General features: G+C 47.8%; 1 protein-coding gene across 4 annotated transcripts in view; it reads left to right on the top strand.

The window, feature by feature from the left end:
- Positions 1 to 19924, top strand: part of robo2 (roundabout, axon guidance receptor, homolog 2 (Drosophila)) — a 302691-nt gene that overhangs the window by 236024 nt on the left and 46743 nt on the right. For 3 of the 4 annotated variants that reach the window (XM_018758789.2, XM_018758791.2, XM_018758788.2), the window contains exons 6-13: positions 6891 to 7027; positions 8188 to 8199; positions 12011 to 12135; positions 13378 to 13549; positions 16409 to 16614; positions 17991 to 18072; positions 18844 to 19009; positions 19208 to 19374. In XM_018758789.2, coding sequence (XP_018614305.1) covers positions 6891 to 7027; positions 8188 to 8199; positions 12011 to 12135; positions 13378 to 13549; positions 16409 to 16614; positions 17991 to 18072; positions 18844 to 19009; positions 19208 to 19374 — 1067 coding nt within the window. The remainder of the gene's footprint in view (positions 1 to 6890; positions 7028 to 8187; positions 8200 to 12010; positions 12136 to 13377; positions 13550 to 16408; positions 16615 to 17990; positions 18073 to 18843; positions 19010 to 19207; positions 19375 to 19924) is intronic. The other variant, XM_018758792.2, reaches the window with a different exon arrangement.

The following is a 19924-nucleotide window of genomic DNA, read 5'->3' on the forward strand; positions in this document are numbered from 1 at the left end:
GAAGAGCTGTGACAGAGGAGCATTACGATGATTGTGCCGCTACCAACGAGCGCCCCGTGTTGTCTCGCCGTTCCCATTATCTGACGGCTCCACGTTCCTTCCCTTGGTCTGCAGATAATCTTCAGCGCTCCAGCACAAAATGGGCTGCCTGTTTGATGAACTGTGGAATCAAGGGAAATTATTCAAGTCTGAAAAGTGCAGTGCACAAAGGATTTCCCCCCCACACACACACAAGCAAATGGACAGTTGTGTCGTTAATTAAAGAGATGCATGGAGATGTAAACGTCACTAAAGGCGGTTGACAAGATGCTCCACCACAGACGGCGGACACATATTGCAGTCTGATTTCACTGATTTTCAGCCCAACACACCACCGAAGCAACCGCAGTGATTATCTGAAGAACGAGATTAAATTGTCATTTTGGTTTTGATTTATGAAAGTCATGCAGTGTTTTAATCTTCCATCTGTGTCTGTTGTTTTCCTCGCCTCAACCTGCATCCACCCTGTTCCTCCTCTCCTGCACAACCTCCGTAACCATCTCTGCTCTTCCTGCTCTTGTCCCTCTGTTTGTCCTTCCATCCTAATCCTACTCATTCCTGTCGTCTTATGGCCGCTGTGCCCCCATATCACATCCTGGGAAATGTCTCCAGCCCTCGTTGGTTGAAAATCATTCCTGACACGTCAGTGTTTCCAGTGCTTTTTGTTTATTTTACTGTTCCAATGGCTGTACCAAATGCCGTTAAAGAGCCAGAGCAGAGCATGGTTCGAGAGCCTAATTGTGTTTGTGTAATGGGGTGGTGCTATCCACAGGGGAAATGAGAAGGAGCAGCAGATCAACCATCTTCATCTCAAACCAAGAGAGGCACACTGTTTACTGTTCATCTGGAAAGGTTACACTGTCCTTATTAATATGATAAGCTGCAGTAAAAAGGAAGAAGAGGGGGAATTACACCCACCAAGCTCCCCCTCCCATCCGCGTCGCCTAGAGTGTGCCCGTCCTAGCTCCCGTCTTCAGAGCCAGACCCCTCGGCACCCCCCGGTGCTGGAGACGACAGGAGGCTCAGCTGAGCAAACGCTGCTTTAATAAAGTCAAAGAGATTACGAGCTTTCCACACAGAGCTAACTAAGGTGGGGGACCCGGTGCAGCACAGAGGGACAGGGCTGGCAAGCCGAGGAGCACGTCTGGGCTAGACACAGCATGATGGGAAGGTGGCAGATGGGGCTGGAGAACAGGACCAGGGCTGCAGGAAGAGGGACAGGATGAGAGAAGGAGTATGACGAGACATGGTTACAGCCGAAGCATGTAAAGGAACACGTTTTAAAGTGAGGGAGGCACATCAGCAGAGGAGATGTGCAGGGCTAACCTTACAGCAGCAGGTGGTGTGCGGGTCACAGCCTTTTTCTTGCAGTTTGAAAGCCCTGGGTTTGAATCCTAGAATCTTCTGTTGTACTCTTGATCAAGGTACCTACACTGAGTTGCTCCTGCAAAAACTTACCAGCTGTTTCAATGGGTAAATACATTAATTTCTGATATTCGGTCTCCCGATATCCTGTGTTCAGGAGATGTATCCAGTCCACTTCTGTTAATCCCACTTGTCATTAATCGATCCAGATTTCCATTTATCCGGTCTGAAACATGCAACCCAGACCGGTCACATTTGGTGAGACCACATTTGCTCTGAGATTCTCTGAGATGCACTGGACTGTGAGAACAGAAGGCCCTCGGTTTCAGTCCAGTGTTCTACGGTCCAATTCTTTGCGTTTGCATCCCATCGCACCGCTGTGCTTTCCTTGTCTAATTATTCTTCTTTATTACAGTGCCATATTTCTGAGAAGGCAAAGCGTGCGCAAGTGGATCACGGTTTGGATAAGAGTCGGGAGTGTTAAAAGCGTATAGAGCATGGTGAAAGACAGCAGGATGTTTCTCTAGCAATAGGATTGTCTAAAACAACATTGCAACCTGTTTATTCTGTGAGAGATCGAGTAAAGGCAAGATCTGAAAATGCTGCCCCCCCCCAGTCTATCTAATGCCACTTTCTTCGTCTTCCTCCAGACAGTCAACAGTTTATGAAATCATTTTAAATTTATTTTATGCATGTTATTTCTTGTTATTCTGCTTTTCTTTGTTTCACAAGTTTTCCTTTGCATTAGACATCATTTGGGGTGAGTTTGTGATCAGTATAGGATGGGGTTGGAACAAACTTCAGTTAATGGAATGGAGTTATTTTCCACTTTGTCAATATCCAGCTGGTTTTCAGGAATGAAGATGGGCACGCTAACAGGGACACGTGTAATTGTAATTTGCTTATCATACCAATGTCACGCTATAAGTTGCTGTGGACAAAGCTTAATAAATACAATTGAAGATATGAGTAATAGGCGGCTGATGAAGACAGACTAGGGCAGGAAAACACGAGCAGGGTTAGAGGGAAGGGTACAGGTGCAGGGAAGGGGGATGGAGCAGAGAGGGACAAAAGTGGACAAGATGATGCCCAATTGTACTGTGGTGAGAAGAACTTTTCCCAGTCTGTCACTCCATGGGTAGTTGTGTGTGTGGCCTGACCCCTGGAGCATGTGTGTGCTTGGCCTTATGACCCCCTGATTTGACACCAGGGACGAGGAGAACAGCGCTATCCATTCATTTCCTGGTGCGGCAGACCGTGCACAGCAGGTGTTGCTGAGGGACCGGGACGGGCTGGAGAATACCAGTGTGTCCCCGTGGCTTTCTACCATGGACATCTTAGCAGTCTGGAAAAGTAGTGTTAAAAGTTATAGTCTCTTGCATCCCACCATTACCAATGTGTGTGTGTTCTAAACCTGTCACTCCAGAGCGACTGCACCCATTCGGTGTAGTCATGTGATGCCAGAGGGAGTGTGTTTGGTCATACGCGCTCACTCTTTCTCCTGCAAATCCATCCAAACAGCTGTTACATACCAGAGCTGCCGTAACCTGTGTGTGAGGATGCTGGTGTGTGTACGTTAGTGGCCGAGTGGCAGTTGAGCGATGAAGTGTGTCCATGAGTATCTGTAAATGTTTAAGCGAGTCTTTGTGTTGCTTTGTGTTGAAGGGGCCGGGTGGCCGTGCGTGTGCATGCGAGTGTGTGTAAGGATGCTGATGACAGACTCTAAATGGTGCGGGAGCAGAACCATCTGCCTCTGTCTGTGTGTTGAGTGTTAGTGAGTTACTCTGGGAGATATGCGTAGAAGTGTGTGTGCACGTGTGAGTGTGTTGTACGAATAGCGCTATCTGTGCTCATGGGCTCATGGTAATGCCCGTCGGGGGGAGCGGGAGTCAGTCTGTGTAAGGCTAGTGGAGCTAATTGATTGCTTCGCCCCCCCAGGCTGCGACAGCCCCTTCGATTAGGTGGGAGGAAACAGGCTCCTGGATGCCGCGTCAGGGACAGACGGGACTCTTGTGTCTCACGCAGTCAAGACGGGCAGCAGCTTGCCCTTGTCCCACTTCAGGAACCGCTGCACTTGGTTATTCTTCCTCATGGCACACTGCTGTATAGCACACTTTGGCGTTAGGATCACCGGGGCTCACCACACAGAAGCAAAGAAAGAAGGACAGAACTACATAAGGATTAACACTAGTCACACAGTTTGTACATTACATTTATTCATATAACTGCCAGTTTTCTCGGAAGAACTTACAGCGTTAAGCTACTTACATCCATTTACACAACTGGATAATTTTGCTGGAGCAATTTAGGGTAAAATTCCTTGCTCAAGGGTACTATAGCTGAAGGTGAGGCTCAAACCCACAGCCTTTGGGTTCAAAGGCAGCAGCTCTAAGCACTATGCTGCCAGCTGTCTCATAACCATCTGTGTCCCTGTTTTCAGGTTTTATCGATTCTTTTTATTTTTATACATTGGTGTTTTGAGGGGGGTATGGTGGCGCAGTGGGTTGGACTGTGTCCTGCTCTCTGGTGGGTCTGGGGTTCAAGTCCCGCTTGGGGTGCCTTGTGATGGACTGGTGTCCCGTCCTGGGTGTGTCCCTTCCGCCCTGTGTTGCCGGGTTGGGCTCCGGCTCCCTGCGACCCTGTATGGGACAAGTGGTTCAGACAGTGTGTCTGTTTGTCTTTTGTTTTAGCTATAAGACACTTAACAGAAAGTTTGTCTGGAGGAACTCGCTCGGTTCTCTATTTGTTCTTCCCTCTTGCTAACGACGAAGAACGGTGTGTCTCCAGGTGCGCGGTGTGAGCCAGCTGAACGGAAGCGTTTGACACACAGCAGTGCGTCTGACTCGACATCCAGGTGTTCAGGTCAGGCTTGTTATTGTGTGTTACAGTTATGTACCGACTCATATCAGTACACAGACAAACAGGTTCACAGCTGAAATAGCTTATGTGGATACATTTAGTTTTTGGTGAACTTTTCCGTTTTTTTCTTGCACCCTTTGGGTTTACCCTCATTCCTCAAGCTATTTTGCACTTCATCTTTCTGTGAACATACGGTTTGAGACGTTGTTACGTATGAAAGCCCGATTTTCACCAGCGGTGCTCAAATACACTGCTTGCTTCTTTTGATTATGTCACACAGTCGTTTACTGAAATGACTGGTGCTTTCAGGGCGCTTTGTATATTGAACATGTCCCCAAAGGAACAGACAGAGAGGTTCCCAGCATCGCTGTGGCATGGGGGGAGATAGCAGGATGACTCCTTGGCTCCTCGTACCGTGACGCGCAGTGGACTGGCACTGCAGCCCCGGCCTTTGCTGTACGCACGGCCCTCTGGGTAAATTGCACCCTGGCAAGTGAACCGGAGAATAGCATTCTGCCTTGTACTGGCGTCTGCTTTCATCTCTGTTTGTTAGTGTACATGCATGGCTGCTTTTGTGTGTGTGTGTGTGTGTGTGTGTGTGTGTGTCGTGTAAGCAAACATTCAGCTTACTTCACGAAAGGGACAGAGTGTCCCATGCGTATGACTGCACACTTCGTATCATATATGTGACTAAACTCATGGCCCACAGGGTCATGCCCTAAGGAGGCAGCAAGAATCAAGAACTATGTCAACACCCGCTGAGTGTGTGTGTGTGTGTGTGTGTGTGTGTGTGTGTCTGTACACCTATATGACAGGACCTGTCGGTGCGAAGCTGCGGTTTCGGCCCATTCTTTGCATCGTCATACCAACACCCCAGCCTCGCCTCCAACCGCCCTGCATTTCTCTGATCTTGTCCCGCTTCCGTGTTCGCCTGCGGCACCGAGGACACCTCATTCATTACCTTGTTTTCTTTTCTAGCGCGTGGGTTTTTCCGTGAGACTCTCCGCTATGCTGTCACTCGATGATGCTTTATGAATCAGAACAATAAAAGCTTTAGTTGCCGAACTGTGATTGCCCTTTTCAGCAAGGCTTTGGCAAATAGGCCAATCACATTGCCATTGTCTATTTCAAAAGGCCTGGTTTAGTGGCTCCGACTGGCAGCGGCGCCTCAGGAACGCAGTACGAGTACATGAGCCAAACCTCGTTTTCCCGGAGAGTGCCCTTAACAGGGAAGGCAGGAAAACGGGAGTTCACAAAAGGCCTGCGGACTCCAGCTGCGTCGGAGGTGGGCGGGCGGCACAAGGAAACAGCAGCTGGACGGTGAAGTGTGCGTCTTCAAGACATACACCCCCTGAACCGACTGTGGACAGGTCAGAGGTCACAGGAGCCCTATGTCTTCAGCGTGCTTCAGAGGTTCACTCTGATATCTGTAGTTTACGTGCGTAGAGCCGTCGCTGGAGTCATCTTTTATCTCTTCTCGGCCGGCTGGTCTGTCTTTTGCGCTCTTGCCCACCCTGCCCCGTCTGACGTTCTCTCAGGCTTTGCGTGATGGTCCACAGACACAGTCTTGTCTTGCCGTCAGGCAGCCCCCATTCCCCCCCGTTCAGATTACACACTGTTTTACTGACACACACCTGCACCGGTTCATGTCAGCTGCCGTCCCGGAACCCTCCCCACTCCCAGCATCCCTAGCTTGTAGAAACCCCTGGAGCGTGACAGACACGGAACGTAAGGAGTCCCCCCCTATGTGGGCTCGGGCTGCTCTGCCCAGGTTCTGTGATGGAACTCCTTCTAGTGTCCTGCTCCCAAAGGGCATTTGTCCATCAGCGCTGAGCGCTGGTGGCGCCGTGTCTCTCATTTAGTCTGAGCTCCTGCCTGCTTCCCAGGCCACATGTAACGCTTCTGACGTCAGCACCTGTGTGTCCGGAGAGGGTTTTCTTTAGCGCATTGCTCTTTCTTATCTGTACATATACATATACATACATGTACCACCTTGTCTCAGGGGTTTGTTTCTCTGCGAAACACCTGTATACCTTCAGCTTTTGCTTTTCACATTACCAAATTATTTGGAAGTAAATGGCACGAAACAAGGTGGCATCGTGGCACATTGAGTAGCGCTAGTGTCTTACGGTGCCTGGTTCTGTGTGAACAGGGCTCCGTCTGTGCGGAGTTTATGTGTTCTTCCCGTGTTCATGTGGGGGGTCCTGCCACACTCCAAAGACATGTGAAATGGTGACTGCATGTCTGCTCCGCTGTGTGTGTGTGTGTGTGTGTGTGTGTGGGGGGGGGGGGGGGGGGAACATGTGTTGCATTGTTCTGCTGTACAGGTGGGTGAACGATTGTAGGCAATTTAGTGTAGAGTATCTAGCAGTGTAAGTCACTTCAGACAAAGGTGTGCGCTAAATACTAGTTATTAATTGTTGTGTGTACTGTATATAACTTTGGAGAAGAGTATCTGCCAAAAGAGTAGAAGTCAATTCTAATGCAATCAGAAGAGCTCTCAGCGTGTTCTTTGGAGATAAAGGATTACATAGTTAGTCATAAATCCGTTTATTTCAGTGCCGACATTGCTCCAGTAATTTGACATGATGTCACTCAACGTCTCTGACGGCTCTTTCATTCCCCAGGTATGAGATCAAGTACGACAAGGATGACTACGTGCTGAGAATCAAGAAGGCGTCAGCCGGTGATGAGGGCAGCTTCACCTGCGTGGCAGAGAACCGCGTGGGGAAGGTAGAGGCCACCGCAACCCTCACGGTGCGAGGTAAGTCCGGATGGACGCCACCACGTATTTCTGTTGGTGTTAGGGTTCACGTGGGAGAGCGTGCAAGTCAGGGCTACGCTCTCAGTGGATGAGGCATGTGTCCTGTGTTGAAACAGCATCAGCACCGGGCTAAAGCAGGGGGTCAGTGCATGGCGAAGGATTTCTTTCCCTTCTCCGCCAGCAGCGTTTTTTATGTTCGAACACGACTCGAGCTTGAGGAACAGTTAAGGTAATGTGATGTTGCAACATCGGATGTACCGGCATGAAGTGCACCACTTACAGACGCCTCTCTCGAATGAACACACCTGCAGTGTAACATTGTGATGGGAAGCCTTGGCTTGCAGAAGAGCCCGAGTGGTCTCTGGATTCAGCTATTAATTCAGTCTTTCAGCTGGGCTCCAACCCAGGCACCCTCCCTGCCCCCCACCAGCATTCCTGTAATCTCTGGTCCCCAGCGATCGCGAAGCCTGACTATCCGTGTGTCCGTAGAAACCATTTCACAGCTTAGTGGTGCGGCCCGCACGCATGGCGGTACAGGTGGGGAAGGTTAATAAAAACATTTTTGCCATAATCTGCCCCTCTCTAACCCCCTTCCCTGCCACACGGTAAATCAGACCCTTTAAAGTCTCAGTGGATTGCTTTGAAATAATACACATAGAGGAGGTGGCAGCTGGAGCGCTGGGGGGCTGGGGACACGGAAGGGGTTGATAAATCAATTTTTGGGGGCAAATTCACTTTTCAGTCTTTTAAATTAAATTATTACAAATTATTCAGTGTATGCTTGCTCATTTGTGAGCGATTCCGTGGTTGTTCCACCAGGTGGTGCTGTACTATAACAGGAATCCTGTGTAAGGCCAGGCCAAGAGGGGGTCACAGTGAGGGCTTTAGCATGACCCGGGAGTTTAGAAAGTCAGAGTGAAGGGGAGGGCTGTCCCTGTTCTCGCAGTAACCAAAACCATCTTCCGCAGATGAGCATGTTTAACGTCACTGCGTCCTTTAGGGCCCCCCCCACCCATGCCGCTTCTCCCGACCCCCCAGTGTTACAGATGTCAGCCCAGTGGGACATGTCATTCATTCTGACTTTGATTTCTTTTTCTTATCCCCCCTTCCCAATTTGTCGTTTTTTGTTTTCCTTCACCACACCATTGTTCTGTGTCCAGCCCGCCCTGTGGGTAAGTACCCATCCCAACACGCCGACCCCCTTCCCTCTTCCATGGTGCATGGACCCTGGCCCATCAGACCCTCTGCACACCACCGCTTGCAAGCAGCTCTTTGGTTCACCTGCACTAACACGCTGCGCTGTGGCCATGGGCTGTGGGCTGTAGGCCTTGCAATTGCACTAGCCTTCCTAACAGGCACCCGGGAAGTAACCGGTAGCCACCATGCCGATAGCGGTTACTTACTCCATGTGTACTAACCCATTACTCTGCTGAGCGCTAGCTCTTCATGCCTGGGAAGCAGCATGGCAGGACTAGGCCTGCTCCCTGTCTGTGTTGTATTACCCAGAAGCCCGAGTGCCTCCAGCATCTGCCATCTGTGTGAGTTTGTTCTGGGGAGAGTACTGGGTAGCCCCCGTCAGGTGGGATTTAATGGGGTAAACAGGGTTTCAAGGCATTGGAACCGATCAGTGGCAAAGTTCACTGCTGTAACATTGAGTTACTGTGATAAAACCCTGTGATGTAGAAATGTCTTTGTGATTGTGTCAGAGTGTATGTGAGTGTGTGAGCGTGTGTGTGTGTGTGTGTGTGTGTGTGTGTGTGTGTGTGTGTGTGTGTGGGTATGAGCAGTAGGTCGTATAGTGATTCGAGCCCAGGTTCAAGTCTCGACTTCAGTTCTACATGTATGGGGACAGCTGGTAGTGTAGTGGTTAGCATTACTGCCTTGGCCTCTGAAGGTTGCAAGTTTGATTCCCCTTCTCTGGCTGTAGTACCTTTGAGCAAGGTACTTACCCTAAATTGCTCCCCTAAAATTACCCATGCTGTGTAAATGGATAAATAATTGTAACCTGAACATTGTCAGTTGCTTTGTGTGTGTCTGAGTGAAGCAGTGGTCATGTGATTGCAGGGGCAGCCTGGGGTCGGAGGTTAGGAAACAGGAAATAGAGGTGTCACCTGAGTCTGGGAGACTTGTGTGAAACCCACCCTTTAGGAATCTGTACAGCCATGTGAGACCAGGGTAAATGGAGAGCCATCTGGAGGTTTCCAAACACTGTGTATCTTGGACAGATATGCACTTAGGAAGAAAATCACAAACTGGTGAATCACCTGACCTGAAGGGGTGCTGTTTGCCGGTGCAGTGGCAGGCTGTGCTGTCAGTGGAGTATTTCTGGGGGAAATCAGCAAGGGAAGGGCAAGTCAGCAGTCAGCCAAGTGCTTTGTGTTGCGTCCTTACTGACGCGATTAAACACACACTGCCATTATAACTGCAAAGGCAAAATAAGTCCGTGGAATGATTCCAAAGGAGCTCTCACTTTCGCCCCCTGTGTCACAGAGTCGAAGGGTTACAGGATCCTGAGAGTTTGAGTTCATATCAGCTGCTTGTGTGTGACAGTTTTTCCATGTGGTGCTGGAGCTCCAACTGAACAGACACCTTTGTCCAAGATGACTTACATTGCTAGGTACGCTGCAGTCATTTACCTTTTTTACACTAAATTCAGTTAATTGTCATTTACAGGTGCTTTTTTCCAAAGCGCCATACCGCTCATAGTAAACGCAGCTGCTTTTCACACCAGATGAAGATGTGCAATTCGTTTGTCCAACAGGACAAAACGACCTGCCATCTGACTGATCGGAAAAGTGTAGTGATTGGAGCTGCTGCCTTTAGCCCAAAGGTTTCAAGTTTGAATCCCACCTCCAGCTGTGGTACGCTTGAACAAAGTACTCACCCTAAATTGCTCCAGTAAAATTACCCAGCTGTATAAATAGGTAAATAATTGTAAATCGCTTTGGAGAAAAGTGTCAGGTGAAAGAGTAAATGGAGACACATAAGTGATTGTGGTAGGTGATGTGAGCCAAGTTTATGGAGCAGTTAGAAGACAATGAGAGAAAAGAGGTGTTTTCAGACTCTTATTTAATGCAGTTCCACAAGAGAGCTGAGCAATGTAACACACACTCGTTCTCAGAGGCACACACTAAGGGTCGATCAAGTTCACCCATTCATTTGAAACTGAAAGGCACGTCAGCGGTTGACAAACATGGAGCCAGTGGAAGTGCAGCGCCAGGAACCAGAATGTGTATATACTAAAGGAAATACTCTGTTTGAGATGTCTGGTGTTTCGGATTGAGTCGTGTAAGAATCAAACACAGCAGCTTGACCAGCACATAGGGTACATTTTGGTTCAACCGTGGTCTACATCCCAGTAGCTGTGCTCCTCTCCTCAGCTGGAACCAGACCAGCATTGAAGGTGGCAGTGTATCATCATATTTAGTAGCTCCCAGAAACCCAAGCTACTGTTTCTGTGGCCTGGCCCCATCAGGCCATGTTTTCCTCGGAGCTACATAAGCCCTGGAGACCAACACTGGACCGAGCCCCTGCGGTAGCAGTCTACTTGTGAATGGCGGAGACGTACGTTCAGTTCCCCTTGTTACCCGTGGTTGCTGGTGGAGAAATTTGGTTTTCTCTTGCTTCAAGATGCGGAACCAGTTAGATCACCTGGAAGGAGCTGCATGACGTTGACACGGAGATCCAAACCCAGAAGCTGGAGCTACAGAGATAAAAGCGAGGGAGCACTGAAAGGGTTTGAGGCTACCCCTACAATACAACTTGTTACTGTGTATCAGAAGATTCCTTGGGGTTTAGGACCTTTTCCTTTCCAAAGTACCTTCCTTCACACTGTAAACTTCTCACAGCACTTCTCAAAGATATGTAGCAGCAAATTTTTTGACATCTTCTTCAAGGCAGAGTTTTTTCCACCTGTTCAGTGCACCTGCTGAATACCGCTGCCCTGCATGTTGTCTGCTCCATAGCGTTGATTCAACATTTCAAAAGTCTCTTGACCACTTTTCCTGGGTTTTAGACAAAATTCAACAGTTCTTTAAATTAAATAGATATCTCTTTTGACAGCCATCTGGGTTAAACTACTGGACGTGATAAGTCAAGGGCCAAAAGCAACCAGTCCTGCTACTAGCATGCAGTCACTAGGCCTTGACCTTGACTTCCCCACCACCCTGGGGCTGCAGCATACACAAGACATGTGTGTACAGGACATTTGCAACACTTTTCAGTCAACCCTTACACGCGTGGTGCATCTGTAACACCCAAAATCCGCTGCTCCATGAGCAAGACGGGTGGTTTAAGGAGCACGAAGAGGTGAAGGCTACCCTTCTCCTGAGTGCTCAGACGCAGACCAGTGAGCATGGGAGGATGCTGGAAGGGGCCAGATACATCTCAGGGCTAATGGTATACAATGCTCAATGTGAGTTTGATCCTCCACCCACTGCCTGGCCTTACCGTCACCCTTGGCTGTCACCCTGACCTCCTGAGGGACTTTGACTCTAGAATCAAACTCAGTGTGTTATAACACACTCGCTTGCTTGTAGTAGAAAGTTGTGTCGTTTCAGCTCTGTTTCTGGCAGAAACCTTGACAAACTCTCGATGGAGATGCAATGTGGCCAAAGCACTGAGCAGGCTGTCATTGATCGGAGCCCAGCCAGCCACTCAGATGAATGACTCGAGCTGGTGGAGTCATGGCCTGGGTTTCTTGGACTGAATGCTCAGTGTTGCAAGATTCGTGGTCCTGGTGTAGCTGAGGTGCTACTGTCAGGCCCCCATATGTGTCTTTCAGTAAAACATAAACCCTTCCTGCATGGAAACTGATAATTTTGCCCTTGTCTCAACCAGTGCTGCTGTGAACATGCTTGTTGATGGCTGAATTCCCTAATCCTGAATTCCTGAACTTCTTTTCCTTCTCCCTGCCTTCCTGCACCCTGTCTGCAGCCATTCTAACAGTCCCCTTGTTTCTGACCTTTGACCCCTCCCCACCAGCACCTCCCCAGTTTGTCATTCGTCCAAGAGACCAGATCGTGGCTCAGGGACGCACAGCCACCTTTCCCTGTGAGACCAAGGGGAACCCACAGCCCGCCGTCTTCTGGCAGAAGGAAGGCAGCCAGGTAAGAAGCCCCACCGATATGTCCCCGCAGCCCTCTCCCCGCCAACAGGAAAGCAGTGCCGATCAACGGGTGCATGTGAGCATGTATAAAAAGAGCAAAAATCTTCATTCATGGGGAAACCCCCATCCCCTGTTTTTCGGAGTTTACTCTGCTTCTAGGGACATTTTCTTAAAATGTTCTGTCAAGGTATATGAGAACAAACCATAGTCACACAGACCCACACATTCACACTTACAGTTGGCTCCTCTATTCATTGTACCCTAGAAGGTGATGGCATGGATATGGAGATCAGAAATGCTTCTTCACCTCACATTCACATACATACACACACACACATTCCCTTACGGTCTTAAATGAGATGTAAAGGTATTTGTTAAAAAGGACAATTTAAAGCAGTAATTAACTAATTAGGCAAGAGGGAGGCTTTCCTGTCACACTTGAGGATGATGAAGTGGACTTGTATCATCCGTCACAGGGGCATTGGGGGTAATTAAAAAAACCATATCATTTGCCACATTAAAGTCATTAGGTGTAATTGAATCAGCTAATGTCTTCCTTTACTCTTCCTCTAATTTGAGGATTTAGAATGGAGAAAAAGGTAATAAAATAATCTAGGGGGCGACGAGGGGAACCAAGCTCAAGGGTAGAAGGCGTTAGAGGTGAGGCCCCCCTCCACTGCAGTCCGGTCCCTGTCGCTCATTACCTCCAGCACATGATCCCCGTTTCCATGGCTAATTGCAGCTTTTTTTCTGAGCATCTGTGTTTGCTCACGACTGCGGCTCCTCCACCTTTTCTTTATTAACTACGAGGTGGGATGGTGGGGGTGTGATGGCTTAATATCAGAGTAATTGTAAATAACGATATGCTGCTGCTGAAACAAGGCAGGATTTCCATTATGTATGAAGCACAGTGATGTGATGATCTTCCCATCATGCATTATCAGAAATTTTCAAGCACTCCTTTCTCTCACCCCCCACCCCCCTAGTTTTTAGTGTTTTTCTCTGTGTTCTTCATCCGCCTCTGTCTTGGCCCTGCTCACTTGCGGAGAATTCAGTGCATTTCCAAAGTGCGCTGTGTAAATTCTACTTAAGGCGAAAGGCCGGTGGAGTCTTTGTGCTGTGCACAAGTGCGAGCACTGCTGTGGCTCTGCTCAGTTGAGATGCCTCTGTCTCAGTCGCTGTGGAATTGCCTCCCAGGCTTGTGACGTTTTTGCTTCTGCCTTCACTCCTTGCTTTTTTCCAGAACCTTCTGTTCCCCAACCAGCCACAACAGCCCAACAGCCGCTTCTCGGTGTCGCCGAGCGGAGACCTCACCATTTCTGCCGTGCAGCGCTCTGATGCCGGGTATTACATCTGCCAAGCGCTTACAGTGGCGGGTAGCATCCTGGCCAAGGCCCAGCTGGAGGTCACCGATGGTGAGGAGGTTGCACGGATACACACACACACACACACACACACACACACACACACACACACACACACAGCCAGGCCAGTCATACACACTCCATATTGTACAGCCTAAGCACTTAATCTGTTTTTATTCTGAGTGCACAACACACACTGAAAGCTATAGAGCTACAGACAGAGGTGTCCAGCCTTGAAAACCATAACCAAGATTGAATATAAATGCTGACAGTCTATTGAGTCCCCCAGAATGGCGATCGTTCCCCTTTTATTTCTCTGCACGACTGTGATGTGACAAAAGGGGAAAAATGTAACAAGTTAGCCTTGAATGCGGTGTCTTGCATTTTGCCCAGGAAAACACCTTGTTATCTTAAGTGCCTCTGGCCTTGCTTTTGCACCTGGCGGCTTTTTCCCTTCCCCTGCTCTGTTGTCTGGCTTCCTCTGCTGGACACCATTTAATTAAGCATCTATTCAAGTCCAGCTGGAGAGCAAGGGGAGACATTGCCCTTGAGCCTCTACCAACTTAATGATCAATCTCCCTGAGGTGCGTGAGAGAGAGAGAGAGAGAGAGAGAGAGAGAGAGAGAGAGAGAGACAGACAAGGCAGGGCAGTGGCACAGTGAGAGAAGGGGGACCCTGTAACGGAGAGAGCCTGTGATGGGGCACCATGGGCACGTATATCCTCCTTTACACTGTCGCAGGGATGTATGCGTGCGTGTCTGTAGAGGTGATTGGGTGGTATTGGGGGTGGGGAGGGAGGGGAGGCAAGATGGACACCCAGGTGATTTACAGTAGCGCAGGAGCAGGTTCAAGGAGATCTGTAATGAGAAAAGCCTGATGCAGACAGTCAAGGCCTCAGTTTCACCCACCCCTACGCTTGCAGCCCCCCGCCTCTGTTCATCTTCCCGTCGCCCCACATCCTCGCCGGCCACATAACATGCATGAAATCTGAGGTACTCTTTAATAATGTATCTAGATACAGGAAACTGATGTAAACTGGCAAGATGCTTCTCTCATCAGATTTATGAAACCGTTTACTCTCCTAACAGGGACCCAGTTCAATGAAAAACTGCTACAGCAGCTTAGGCGACTATATAGCCCTTTTTCATACAATAGGCTCATTATTCAGTACAACAGCATTTTTTTTCGATGGTCATTTTGCTTCCATAACAGGTAATTTACTCTGCACAACAGATGGACTTCAGAACTCCACACCCTTGTGTTGGACAAGGAGTCCTTCAGAGTGAATGAATGAATGAGTGAATGAACACACAACAGTAAAACACAAGCTAATAATAATTTTGTTACAAGTATCATGAAATAGATGTGTGCTATTTATACTTTGTAAAAATACTTCATTTTGGTATATTAACTAATTTAAGTACCATACAGGAAGCAAGTGTCTGTCTATCTATTTATATCTATTTTCCCCATAACACAAAAAAATTTGACCACCTTAACACAACCAGAATTTGCAAGTACAATAATATGTTATGTGTGGAATGGGTGTGTAATATAGATCTGAGTAAATCAGAACTTTGTAGGATGGGGAGGATAGACCTGACAAGCAATCAGTGAGGGTGAAAGTGTACCAGGAACTGTGAAGCTTTTGTTCTGCACCTCGCGATGACATCAACGTCAGACGTGGGTGAGAGGTACGAGGATCCCAGCCTATGACGGTACTGGGTCTGAGCAGAGTCCTCCAAGTGCAGTAGTGCTCCATCCTGTAGCACAGGGTCCTGATGAGAGTTTACCAGCTAAGGTTCCTGCAAAAAGCCTCTGCCTGTGAAATGGAACCCGACACCAGTGCCTCCTGAAAGGGAGGGTCTTTGATGGAGCATTGCTTCCCAAGCAGCAGTACTTTTAATTTGACTGTTTCTGCCAGGCTTGGACAGAGATAAAAAGTGCACAGTATGTTGATCTTACCGTTTTACTTTGCCAAAACCACCCTCCGGCAGCTTGTGTGAAGGGGTTGGAAGGTTACGGAAGAAGCTTTGTTAATGAGCTCCTCAGGTATCATTAGACATCATTAATCCACACCTTCTAATTAATCCACATGCATCGAAATATAAACTGCCAAAGTTCAGGTACCACAACGAGGAGGTATTAACACCCAGAATGTGTCAGAAAAGACTTCTTTCCTCATTAGGAGTCAGGCCCTTGGCTCATTCATTTATTTCTTTGTGCTTTTCAAAATGCACAGTAGCATGCTGCATAAAACACAGATACATCTTTCATAATGGGGAGCATGAGTTTAGCTCTCCACAAGTCATTAAGGCTGTTTAAATGTTGAGTTAACCTTTTGGTCCCGACGACACGGAGCTCATCGCTCCAGTGTTTCATCACCATGAATGCCCAGAGAGACGCCAGGTGTTCAGGTCAGCGGGAGGAAGAGATTTAAAGACACAAGGCTGATCGGATTCTTTTCAAAACATCATAAAGTATTTATCTGCATGTGGTACAGTCAATGCAAACGGGCTCCGCTGCACCAGCCATACACAGCACTAAGTGTCTGAGATGATACTGAAGTCTGGAACCTTCATCAGCGGGACTCGATTTGGCTATCACTCCACCCTTTTCCAGCATTTTCATTGACACCGCCAGGATAGTAGCTCTGGAACAGAATAACAACAACCCGCGTGTCATCCTGCTTGCTTTCTGAAATACCTATGTACTTTGTGTTTTGTATGTATCTATAGCTTTACATGTATAGTAACAAGTGGCCAGAATATTGAAGAAGATGATGACGATGATGATGGTGAGACGATGTATAGTTGATCCAGGACTTACGTACTATAATGAATGTTATCTTTTATGTAATATATTAGGACCACATTTATTCTGTACTTAATGAGTCTGGTCTCTTCTCAGTGTTGACGGACAGGCCGCCGCCCATCATCCGGCAGGGCCCAGCCAATCAGACGCTGGCTGTGGACAGCGTGGCTCATCTCAAGTGCCAGGCGTCAGGGGACCCCATCCCGACTATCAGCTGGCTGAAGGACGGACTCAGTCTGCTAGGCCGTGACAACCGCATGTCCCTCCTGGAACTTGGCAGCCTGGTGATCAGGGATCTCAGGGTGAGAAGGCAGGGCCCCCCGCTCACTGTGCATACCCTTTGCATACTGCTTTTCCACTATTGCCACACGTGCTTTAACAAACAGGTTGTGGGACCTTCCACCAAGTGCTACGCTGAGTGTAATAAAAATTGTGCACCAACCACAAGCCTGCTGCTCTTCTTTTTTTCCTCTGCGTCAGTGTCATTCAGCTCATCTCTCCTTCATCTCTCCGCTGCTTTCCCCGTCTTCTGCTCAGCCTTTGCAATGTGACCTTCCAGGTTTTATTATTATATCCAGAGCCAGCATGAGTGCGTGTGTGTGTATAAGAGAAAGGGGCACCATGAGAAATTCCAATCAGATATCAGTTAGACATAACGTGGACAGACAAGGGGATTCATATTGCTTTTAGGAGATGAATAGGAAATATTGATTGCAGTAAATTGTTTGATGCTATCACTTAGCCAGTACGAGGCTCCTACAAGCCCCAGCTGTGTGTGCCTGGACAGGCTCCAGCTGCTGGATGGAGAGTCAGGCCATGGTGGGGTTAAACGGTCGCCCTCCACCCCCACGGCACTATGCAGAGTAAATTTAAAGTCTTCACACACCCGCTCCTCCTCCGTGGCCTTGCTGGAGCATCCATTACACTTGACAAAGCTGCCGACATTTTATTTAATAAATGGAGGGGGGATGCAGGAACAGCTTCTGACAAACAACAGGGGGAAAAAAACCTGAGGAAGGAGCATAGGGTGGGGGGACAGGCCAGCTGTCAACAGGCCAGGGGGTTTCATCAGCCACCCTTAAATGAATTATCCTGCCATTGTTGTGGTTGGCAGGCTAGGGTGGGAAGAGTGAGCATGTGGGGTTGGGGGGCAGCTGAGGAGCAAATGGAATTTATTAGGACATTAACGTCAGCACTTTCAGGACCGCTCTGCAACACTCGGTTCTGTCTCCGCTTCTCTCCCTCTTTTTGCTCTCTCTATTTTTCTCTCTCCAGTTCTACCTCTCGCTCTTTCCTTTCTGTCTTGTGTCCTGTCATCTCCTTTTCCTCATGGCTTCTCTCTCCTTACCATTTGCCTTCTCACAAATTATATTCCATCTGAAATATGTTTATTGCCTAAACCTAGTTTTGAACTTTGCTGGCATATTTTACACATGCATTAATGCATGCATCCTGACTTTATTTGAGTATGTACATAAATTTAGTGTCATTTACAGAAAACTGCTGTGCCAGAATCTTTCGTCAGTCACAGACGAATAAAAATCTTGTGAAATCCTTTGCAAGCAAGAGTCATAAAGTATAAACTGTGGTAGAGCAGATTACAAGTTTTTTTTGTCTTAAGGTGGAGGGGTCCCAGCTGCCTGCTCAGTCTAACCAGCAGAATGATGTATTTTTACAGCTTTCAGACTCGGGGATTTACACATGTGTGGCCACCAGCTCTAGTGGAGAAACCTCATGGAGTGCCTTCCTGGAAGTCAAAGGTAAGTGCTTTGTTCACACTACGCTCACACAACTTAACTGACCCGACCCGTATTAGCTATATTACACTCATGGGTGTATGCTAGACTTTTATCAATTCAATTTATTTTTACAGAGCGCTCTTCTCACCCAGTGACACAGAGCATTGAACAAAGGCAAACGACAAAGAAAAAAACAAGACAGTTAACTATATACTGCAGCAATACTTCATCCATTCAGTTATTAAAGCTACAGTATAAGTATGCCTACTGGCCGCAGAGGAAAGAAACAAAAAAACTCCCAACTGAAAGTCAAGGGAGAAAAAAAAAAACCTCTGGGAGCCCAAGTGCCAGTGGCTGCTCACCCCTCCTGGGCATTCTAGATTAAAAAGACTGTTAAGTCAATTTATAACTAATAATAACATCGTAACTGAGTGTTAACGTGATGTCCCAGTTCACATAGGTACATCTCGTCCATCACGGGAGGTGGTGATCATCCGACAGGCCTCCTCAGATCTTGTAGGGAAACGATGCTCAACAAGAAAGACATTGTTAATAAATGATGACTTAAAGAGATTAGCGAGGTTAATACAGAGCGGGGATAAAAAGCACAGCCAAATGGAATTACACTGGAATTATCACAATGTCTTCTATGTGCCCCATGATGACCACAATGTGTTCACAGTGAATAAGCTAGTTAGTCATCTTCCATGTGTCTTTCTAGTCTTGTCTCCTTGTTGTCCTCCTCCGCTTCTCACTTCCTCTGAACTCCTCACCCTTTCTGTGCCTGTACAGAGTCAGGTGGGGTCACAGTCATCAAGAATCGCGATGAGAACGAGCTCCCAGGTCCACCGTCCAAGCCCCAGGTCACCGACGTTACCAAGAACAGTGTCTCATTGTCCTGGCAACCTCGGCTACCTGGAGCATCGCCCATCACTTCTTTTGTCATCGAGGCCTTCAGGTTTGTTTAGAGGAAGGTACAGAAAATATTGCGCCAATTCTGAACCCCAGCAAACACATGTCTGATTCTAATACATCCAACATACTGGCAACACCTCAGTCTCTTTGCTAATGAGATCATACAGTGAGTCTGGATTGCCAGCAAAGAGACTGCTTTATTCCTGAGTCTGACTGGGTTTTTTGTTTTTGCCTTCCTCAGCCAATCGGTAAGCAACAGCTGGCAGACAGTGGCAGACCATGTGAAGACCACACAGTTCACGGTGAAGGGCCTGAGGCCCAACACCATTTACCTGTTCATGGTACGGGCTGTCAACACCCAAGGCCTGAGCGACCCCAGCCCAATGTCCGAGCCTGTCCGCACACAAGGTAAAGAATGCAGCAGCTAGGGGTGTAATGGCTGCTCCTATCCTATTATTATTATTATTATTATTGTTATTATTATTATTATTATTACTATGAATAGTACTAGTAGCAGTAGTAATTGTAATCAGATGTGCATAGAAATTTTCTCAATAAAGCTGATAAATATGTGAGTTGTAGCATCATACCTGCCACCTGCTTCCATGAAAAAGGCACCTGCATATAATTTAATATATGTAGAAATGCGGTGTACTTGAATTGCTCAATTAATCTCAGTGAAATGGGGAGGTGGTTCGTCAGCAGATATAAAATTCCTCCCTCCAGGCCCGGTTCCTCTCTTTTCACGTGGTTTCCTTGCTATATTACTGAATATTTCCCAGTATAACCCAGCACACTGCAGCGAGTAAGGAAGGATGTTCCTCTTGAGCCACATCATTTGAGGTCCCCTGCGTGGCTGATGACTCGTTACCCCATACGCCAGCCTGACCAACTTTGTCACAATGGCAGCAAGTCATTTTAAGGCTCATTGTGCTTTACCGTTAAGCCAGAGAGACGA

This window comes from Scleropages formosus, chromosome 10 (assembly GCF_900964775.1).
Source record: "Scleropages formosus chromosome 10, fSclFor1.1, whole genome shotgun sequence".
Taxonomy (NCBI): Eukaryota; Metazoa; Chordata; class Actinopteri; order Osteoglossiformes; family Osteoglossidae; genus Scleropages; species Scleropages formosus.